This window comes from Puntigrus tetrazona, chromosome 13, assembly GCF_018831695.1.
Source record: "Puntigrus tetrazona isolate hp1 chromosome 13, ASM1883169v1, whole genome shotgun sequence".
NCBI classification, from domain to species: Eukaryota; Metazoa; Chordata; class Actinopteri; order Cypriniformes; family Cyprinidae; genus Puntigrus; species Puntigrus tetrazona.
Window position 1 is genome coordinate 20,154,874 of NC_056711.1, and position 10,000 is coordinate 20,164,873.

Here is a 10,000-nt window from a genome sequence, read left to right on the forward strand (position 1 = left end):
TATTGTTGGCTATCGCTACACTACAGCCTCGGCGGCCCGTACCTTTATTCTTCTGCTCGTTCTCCTGCTGGCTGCAGCTGCTCAGCGTCAGGCTACAGTTACTGTTACTGTTGCATGACAGGTTTCCATCGAAGGCCTTGGAAGGGGAGCCCGCCCCCTCCTCTGGAGGAATCTCCTGGATCTCTCCGCCCAAACTCTCCACCTCCACCGTGCTGCTGTCGGACTCGCTGCGGCCGCCCGCCTGCTCCTCCGTCAGCGCTCCCGCGGGCGACGGGGCGGGCGGAGGGCTGGCGGGCAGCGCGGCGGCGGAGACGGCGCTCGGACCTCGGCGGGCGACTCGGGCGTCGTCGGGGGCGTGTTGAGGACCGAGTTGGTGCCGCTGCTGGGATGCTCCTGCAGCTTGTCCTCGCCGATCTCCTCGTCCCGGGACAGCTCCACGCAGGACTCGTCCGGGGCCGTCACGGCGGGCGGAGGAGAGTTGGCCGCCTCGGTATCAGAGTCTGAAAACAGCTCTTTTAGGGTCTTCTTGGGCCACTGAACTTGGATACTGGACCACACGTCTTTCTGACCTTTGGTACGGCAGCTGGGCGACCTTTCTTCAAGCGCGGTGGACGTTTTGGCTCTTTTTTCCGGGATCTCCCAGAATCCCGAACGCCCGCTTTTATTCTTCTCCTTCACTCCGTTGTATTTCTTTGAAGGCGAGCCCTTGGTTTTGGGATTTCCTCTTGGCTCTTCCTTGGTGTGTGGTTCTGTTGTAGGATCTGCTTCGTCTTCAGAGCTGCTACACGATCTAGCGCCTCTCTCCTCCACCGGCCCTCGTTCTTCTAACTTTTTGGGCGAACTACCCGGCAGCCAATCGCCTGCTCTGCTGCTTCTAGTTTTGCCTTTCGCCGGGCTTTTTAAAGCACGTTCGCCTTCAGTCTTTTTTCTCCTGCCGCCAGAAGCTTCGAGCTCCAGCTCAATCTGGCCCTTTCGCTTTGCCGTTTCGGGGCCGTCCTGGACGCTCGGCTCCTCGTGAGCGACCGCGGGGGCTTTGAAGGCATCGGACGGCGTCTCCCAGTGCTCTGCTTTCCGAAGGCTTGCTCGAGCTCCTGGATGATCCTCTTCGTCGTGATCGGCGTCTCCGTCGTCTTCTCGCTCGCTGTCGTCTGTGGAGCTTTCAGAGCCTGAGGGAAACGGAGGGATGACACTTAATTGGGGACACTTCATTTTCTAGCGATTATCCTCCATTTGATTACACAGATAATAAAAAATTAAGTGTTTAATCTCGTCATTACACATTACTATCACTCTATTCTCCTATTTGATAATGCTTTGACACAATCCACGCTGTTAAAGTGCTATAGAAATAAAAGTGATTGATTGGCGGACTAAAAGTTAAACACCTTTTGATCAATTAATTTTCATGCAATTTAATTTTAGCATCATTTAAATACTGGTATAGTTTTGGTTACTATTTTGAAATACTTTTCTTCTTTTTTTTAAATTGTGGTAAGATTTTACTCTTGTCTTTGTCATTTATATGCTAATATGATTTTTATTTGAGCACTTAAAATATTGAAGAAGAAGAAGAATATATTATATATGTATAAAAAAAAACAAAACATTAATTTTTGTTAAAATGTAATTTATTTCTGTGATCGAAAATGAATATTCAGCATCATTACTCCAGTCTTCATTTATTGTTAACGATTGTTATTTTTATTTATTATTATCCGTTTTATCAGCATTATCGGGAAATCATACTTTTTTACTGGACCCTTTGATGAAAGGAACGTTTATTTGAACAATTATGTGTCCTTGCAGGAAAAAAGTATTAATTTAATAAATATTAAATAAAAAAAAGAGAAAGTCGTGTCTTTACTGTCAGTCTTACTTATAAAGCATTCTTGCTTAAGGTATTAATTTATTTTAAAAAAATATTAAATGGAAGGGAATTAAATGGTAGAATAATAATAAAAAAAAATATGACCAAGACATCCATGAAAAGGGAACCGTATAATAAACAAGTAAGCTTAAAGATGAAGTATAACATTTCTCAGCCACTAATAAAACATGAATAGAAATAGGATATTTCCCAAACGCATGCAATCAGATACGCATATACAGATACAAGCGCTGGGTTGATTCATAAGTTAATCTGCTGTCTTGAAAGCGACACTCTTCAGGACGTCAAGATTCAAGCAGTGAATATAAATGTACCTGGGAGGCCGTTGAGAATGGATGTGATCTCAATGGGTTTGATGGGCATCTGCTGGCCGCCTTTATCGCCATACTCCTCCATCGTGGAGAAGGCATCGCTGCCAGAGTTCGGTTTGGACAATCGGTTGATGCGATTCTTGGAGGAAGGAAGATCGTCTCCGTCTGTCTCTATTCGGTCTCTCTCTCGTTCAGCTTTATTCTGCGATTACACGAAAACAACCAATTACCACCGCAACCTCTCTCAACACGAACACGCATGAACAACACACTACAGTTGAAAAAGATGATTTAATACTTCTGTTCAGCAAAGATGCATTCGATCGATCAAACCGCTAATAAAAGCTATTCCTCGAACTTTCTGTTCAAAGTCATAATATCTAGCACGGTTTCCACGAAAATACAAAATGCGGCACAACGGTTTTCAACATTGATAACAATCAGAAATGTTTCAAATCAACATATTACAATGATTTCCGAAGGATCGTGTGACAAATAAAAGAATAAATCACTTTTTAAAATACGTTTCAACAGAAAGCAGCCATTTTAAATCGCAAAGATATTTTTACTGTATTATTGAATCAATGAATGCAGCTTTGGCACGAATAAGACATTTAAATATATTCATAATGCATGCTAGGAAAAGAAATAAAAAAAGACTGTACCTTTATTTTTTTGCGGTGCTTTATTTTAGGGACATTCTTATTGGCGGGCCTGACAATCTTATCGGCTTTGATCCACTCATCATACCTGTTGAGAGAGACGGATTGGTCAACATTTCCTAAACGAAAAGACTCACAAAACCTTCCGTTTCGTTGCAATGCGCAAAGAATGAAATATTACATTGCACACGTCACAACTGCAAGACGCAAACGCACCCTAAACGTAAAACACTGCGAAAGAGATAACGTGACTAAAACACCAAAGCTGCAACAAGGTCTTCAGAAGATCCCGCTCGGCTATTTGGGTCAGAAACGAGCTCCGGCTTCAGAAACGTCCACACAACACACACGCAGAAGAAAAAACCCGAGTATGTCACGATGACGTGTCCTAGTTTAAAGCAATTTACGACGGCAAAGCGACCGCAATCATTCCTTTTCAATGAGAATTAAAAGGGAAGAAAAACAAACACGAGACGAACGAATGAAACTAGAAAGCGCCTCTCCAGTTTTCCAGGTCAGTGCATCGAATCTCTGGAACGAAACATCAATGAGCAGAAGTGCAAACTGTGCTGTGTTTTTGGACTTGTCAATCAGTATTTATTACTTTTGGATGGCCAGAAGGTATTTTTTAAACATTTCCATATTGCAAAACCAAAAAAAGCTGTGGTTGGTCACTTGACGTCTCCATCTAGCAGCAACGCAGAGCAGCAGCAGTGATGTATTTTTGTAGGCCGACCCGCGAAGTTACTTCCACAGATAAAAACCCAACATTTTTCCGCCGGCTCTCAGAAAATAATCTGATTCGAATGCGTTTTGCTCGTGCTGATCTTTACAAAAGGAACAAATGCTGAAGCCTCGACACAAATCAGCAAAACGCAGGCTGTAAACGAACACCGCAGTCACAGGTTTCAAAAACTCTCTTTATTTTTCAATGACAGCTGCAAGATACACACAAGTCGATGAGTTTTCCTGTTCGTTTGATGGCATTTAACCTGACAACCTCCGCAGGTTTAACCAAAAAACTAAAAACCTCACAAATTGTCGAATATAAGACAGTAAACTTCACCGCCGGCCTTATTTCAGACATTTAACCAAAACCCATTGTTCTTGAGTCAATGGAACCTACGGCCTAAATGAGAAAATGAGAAAAAAAGACCTTATTTCAGGCTTTTACCCAAAAGCCCAATTACATTGGGACGATGGAAATGGAAGTGCTAAAATGTCTGCTTTTGGCCTGCAAAGCAATGTGACAATACCTTGAAATCATGAGGAATTTAACTAAAAACCCAACCCAAAAACCAAACAAATGAAAAAAAGTGCTGAAGTAATAATGTGAAAATGAGATTATGCTCAGGACCTTCGCCTTAAAGCCCATTCAAAACCCAATGGCATCGGGACAATGGAAACGAAAGTGCTTAAATGTTTGTTTTTTGGATTTTTGCCTATAAAACAATACCTCATTGTTCACGACAAACTTTAAACCCAAAAAGCCATAAAGAAGACAGAGCTAAAAGAACACTTTTTTTGGTCTACATGAACATGCCATATCTTGAGCTTGTGTTCACCACTGGCCTCGTTTCAGACAGTTAACCAAAAACCCGCCGACTTCAGAACCACGAATCCAGAAATGCTAAAAGTCCTCGTTTCTGTCAGGCTTCTGTCTGGTTTACAAAAAGTGGCCTTATTTCAAACATTTAACCAAAAACCCAACGCAACCTAAAAAGCTTGAGCTTGTGTTCACCACTGACCTCATTTCAGACATTTTGCCAAAAACTGACTTCAGGGCGAAGGATCATATGCGCTAAGATTCCTTGTTTCTGGGTTTTGTCTTACAAGAACAATAAACAGGAGAGCTAAACAGCTTGAATCTGGGTTTTGGCCTACAAAAACACAAACATTTCTCGAGCTTGTGCTCACCACTGGCCTCGTTTCAGACAGTTAACCAAAAAGCCATCGACTTCAGGATGATGGATCCAGACGTGCTAAAATTCCTTGTTCCTGGGTTCCGGCTTACAAAAACAACGTGAACACGTTTGAGCTTTCCTTCACCACTGACCTTATTCCAGACATTTAACCAAAAACCCACTGACAACCGGATGATGGATCCAGAAGTGAAAAAATTCCTCGATTCTGGGTTTCGGCTTACAAAAACAACGTGTTGTTTGCCCCTGGCCTTATTTCAGAAATTTAACCCAAAACCCGTTCGAAACCCCACTGGCTTCATTGCAACGCAAACGGAAGAGCCAAAAAGCTCGACTCTGGGTTCTGGCCTACAAAAACTCTCAATCCCTGCAGACTTTCTGACTCCAGTACCGTAATCTGATTGGGGCTACCAGGTTTTTGGTCAATGCAAACAGATTAGGCGTGAGTTCCCAGGGTCCTGCCTTACCTGACGTTCCAGCCACAGTAGTGCACCAGGTAGAGCACCTCTCCCCCCTCCAGGTCTGACTCTTTCACAGTGGCTTCGTACGTCTTCTGATTGCGGCCTCGCCCATACCTCACCTGCACCTTCATCCCAGGAGGGTAACACTCAAACTCCTCCCCTTCCTCCCACTCCTGACTGCTGACATCCCTGCAAGAAAGACAATTCAGTACTTCCTGTTTCCTGGCCCTAGACTTCCCCCCGACAGCCCTCCCCAAAAAACCCTCCCCAAAGTGATCTCGCTGTCTCAGCCTAGTGCTTCTGGAATCTAATTATCCTCATCTTTCCCTGTCGGATAAGTCTAGCAATCCTCCTGATAGGATGAGATAATCGGAGGAAGACATTATGGGGTCATCAGCCGGCTGTCTGAACCTCAACCTGGAATATACTGAGAACTACTGCCTGTTTAAAAGGAATATTTCACCCAAAAATGAATCTTCTGCCATCACTTACTCACCATCATGCTGTATCTCTTATGTGGAACATGTCAGACATTTTTACCTGTATAATTAAAGCATATGGTGACCAGTAGCTGTCAAGCTTAAAAAACTGAAAATAAATAAGGTGCTCCATACAATCTGTGCACGTGTTATGAAGCCAATGTATTTTGTATGCTAAGCTGTTATTTGCTTTCCACACTTTAAATGCCCCAAAATAAGAGCTGCTGGAAATCAAACACCAATACATTGGCGGCCAAAACTATTAGAAGACTAGTGCTTTCACCACCTAAAACATGCTTTTAGGTCATTATTACCAATAAATGTTTGGAAACTGATATTTCCTAGAGAAAAAGATAATAACAACTTACTTAAAACCATTTTTAGATGGCAAAAATACTAAATGTTCTAATAATTTTGTCAACTATTGTATAATAAATGCTTAGTATTTAAATAATAATAATAATAATTTGTTATTTTTATTATCATAATCATTATATACTTTAAGTAAATAATTGTGTACTAGTTAAACATCTTATAGTACATATCTATATATCTATCTATATCTCTATATATCTATAATATACATGTATAGTACCCAATTATTTGATGGTAGTTATACCCATTTCAGTTAATTAAATTAATAAACAAACAAGTGCATACGACTGCACGTTTTTTATATGCCAAATATACAGACGTTTCACTATTACCCAATTATGAATTGACTTATTATGGCAAATATGCATAATATAAAAATAAATTTGGACAAAAATGGATAAAGATGCATTTCGTTGTAGTTAGAGTACTTACTATTAGGGCCTAAAAATTCACGCTAATTCTCACTAACCATAAAGACCTTAAAATGACTTTCACGGTGTTTTTTTTTTTTTTTTTTTTTGGAGCTTGACAGCATGCAATCACGATATAAACAAGCAGCACGAACATTCTGCTAAACGTCTCCTTTAGTGTCCCACAGAAGAAAGTCAGCCGTGCGGCTCTGGACCGACACGAGGGTGAGTAAATGAGGTTTCTAACCTTAAAAGGTACTTCAAATGTGACTTTGAACTTGAGTTCAGGATGTGTGCGTGTGACAGGGAAAGGGTCAGAGTGCAGCGAGAGGCACAGCGAAGCTCAGCAAGGGGCAAATCACAATCACGTTAGAGAGCAGAGAGGAAGCCACGTTAGACAGTTAGCACACTGAACCCTACCGTCCTCCGTGTGTAATGACTACAGAGTGAAGACAGCTCTACCGAGAGACAACCCTGGTTAGTTAGCAGCAAACAACTCAACTAGCGATGCAGCAACTGAGCTGGGACTAGGCAGGACCCTGGTTCCACAGTTATTTGATTCACTCGGAGCAAAACAATACAGAAAATGGAGGAGGGAAGCATCATTGGAAAACCACCAGTGCAGGATGATTGAAAAGCATCTACGAAAACCAGCTAACTCGAGACGACTGGATTAGTTCGGCAAGTTTAATCTCAAAGGCATTCAAGTCAAAACAAAGCAACCAGATTTAATTTATGAACCGAAGACCAGCTGTGAAGAAGGGAAACTTTAGAAACGTAATGACCGTGAATCCATTCTGTTTCTGGTTTCTTAAAGCAGAAAGTGAAACGTGCTGAAAGTGTCCTCCACGCAAGATCAGGATGAGTTTCCCATCAGACCTGGAGAGATGCGGCATTGCTTCGGTGTCTCAGCAATGGATGCTTTCGCAGTGAATGGGTGCCGTCGGAACGAGAGTCCAAACAGCTGATAAAAACATCACAATAATCCTCCAGTGCATCGGTTAATCAGTCTTGAGAAGACAAAGCTGAGAAACAAATCCATCATTAACTTTGCAAGAATGCTTCCTCTAATGATAAAGTGTACAGGAGAGAAATCTGCTCGGATCAAGCCAAAACAGCTCTAAACTAATATCTGGCTGGATTTTGATGCGAGGAGCGTTATTATGGATTATATACCCGAATATAGCCAGAAGCAATGGCTTGAGGTTAAAATATTTGCTTCTTTTGTCTTCTCCAGATGTTAACCGATGGACTGGGGTGCTGTGAGTGGAGAGAGCGCTCTCATTCTGACGGCACCCAATCACTGCAGAGCATCCGTTGCTGAGACACATTTCTCCAAATCGGACGAAGAAAGAAAAATCCTCCCAATCTTGGATGGCCACGAGGGTGAGCACGTTTTCATTTTTCCGTTAGTACTGTAGAGTTAATTCAGAGATCTAAACACCTGCATGTGAGTAAAGTGAGTAAGCCATTAAACAATCAAGTCTACAGCTTATAAGATGAAGAACCACTAATGAGACCATAATAAAACAATAAAAAGCTCTCGTTTTTTATTGGCATTCGTTTTAAGATTTCAATGGAAGGTTCCAAAATGGAGAAATGGTTCTTCCCTTTGGAACCTTTATTTTTAAAAGCTCTTTTTAGGAGAATAGAGCAGCTTCTCGATTCCCAACCCTAACCAGACACAAATCTCCACACGATCTCAGCATCAGGGTCTGTTTTCATCCACGGAACATCTCACAACATCACAGCAGAACACTAAAGGCATGATATGAGAGAGCAGAAAGCATCAGGAAACACTTTAAACAGCGAAGGGCAGCAGTGGTAGAGCTCAACTAGTCAGTCCATCGCTTCAAAGTCACACCTGAATAGTGAAAAACAAAACCTTAAAATCACCCAAAGCCCAGATCTGAACACAAAAACAGAATTCAGATTAAACCTCCGGTTCTACTGAGAAATGTAGTCAGTAGAACCATTTTTTCCCCCTAAGAATTGATATTTTATTCGTCAAGAGTGACAGTAAGGCTTTTATAACGGCACAAAAGCTTTCTATTTCAAATAAACGCAGTTACTTTATACTGAAATAATCACGAAAAATAAAATGTATCGTTTTCCACAATCATGTTCACAAAACTGTTCGCAGCATGAAATTATTAATATTTTAAGCAGAACCAAATCAGCGTATTAGAACGATTTCTGAAGGATCATGTGACACTGAAGACTGGAGTAACGACCACAGGAATTCATTTCTATTTTAAAATGTATTGAAATCGCAATACTTTTTCAAAATTACTGTATTTATCACATAAATGCAGCGCTGTTGAGCAGAAGACGCTTCTTAAAAAAAACCCCTAAAAAATCCCCAAAACAATGAGTTAAAGCTGTGTCTATCAGGTTTTGATTCTTATTGTAAAGAAATTCGATCTGGATTTAATTCTATCATAAGCTGCTGTAACATGGTATTTTCTAGGAATGCACAGTATTATCGGTGGCTTTAAATATAATGGCTTTAAATGTAAATATCAGCCCCAATATGATAAACTATGCAGCAAAAAATGCAGGCATTGATATAGTTTTATAGTTATTTTCAAAGCTTCTTTATAAAAGAACTTAATCATAGTTTTTAACAACTTATTTGTTACAATTAAACAAACCAAAATAATTTATAACAATTTATGCACAGGAGAGACTTGTTGTTTCCAAACAACAGGAAATATATTGGTATTAGCATCGGCCAAAATAAATTAAAAAAAGAATAAAAAAATTAAAAATATCGGCATATCGGATATCGACAAAAATGCAATATTGTGCATCCCTATTATATTCTATAACAAAAGTTACAGAAAATTTAGAGGAATTGAGTCACGATACAAAATAACAACTCAAATAATTTTAAACACACAGAGGAAAAATTAACAGCACACTGAAATACAAGAACTGCGTTTTTTAGTTATTACATTTTCAAGGTAAAACAAAAGGGGAAGAGAGAGAAAGCAAGCTAAAGAGAGCGAATGTTTCGGCCAACACGCATTTTCATAAAGACCGGCATGCTTGGCTTCAACGTCTCATCTGTCCTGTTCACGCCAGAGAACATCCACGTATACAATCAGTGATGCAGGCGTTTCATTTCAACAACTTAGAGTCACACGCAGCAAAAATACGGCCTGAACAAAGTCTACGAGCAGCTCACTCAGTCTTCAGTTTTGTCTCCTGTAGAGCTGAACTGAGCTCGTTTCAAGACTAGTTATTAAACACGATCGTTTTTAGAGCTTCTCTGCAGCAGGATCTGAATTCGTCTCACGTTTGAAATACTTTGATCATCATCGACTCTGTTATTTTCCTGTTTATTTCAGAGAAGCCACTTCGAAATGATCTGCAAATGTATAAAAGAGCTATAGAAAGAACTTGATTTTTTGCACTACCACACTCTCCAGCACAGGCTCATTTCTAAATGTATGGCTCCATCTACATTTCTGCAAACTTCACGTACGT

General features: G+C 40.8%; 1 protein-coding gene across 1 annotated transcript in view; it reads right to left on the reverse strand.

The window, feature by feature from the left end:
• Positions 1 to 10,000, reverse strand: part of arid4b (AT-rich interaction domain 4B) — a 68,443-nt gene that overhangs the window by 4,416 nt on the left and 54,027 nt on the right. The window contains 5 exon segments of the mRNA XM_043255557.1: positions 43 to 303; positions 306 to 1,166; positions 2,203 to 2,401; positions 2,865 to 2,949; positions 5,251 to 5,433. Of these exon segments, the coding sequence (XP_043111492.1) occupies positions 43 to 303; positions 306 to 1,166; positions 2,203 to 2,401; positions 2,865 to 2,949; positions 5,251 to 5,433 (1,589 nt within the window).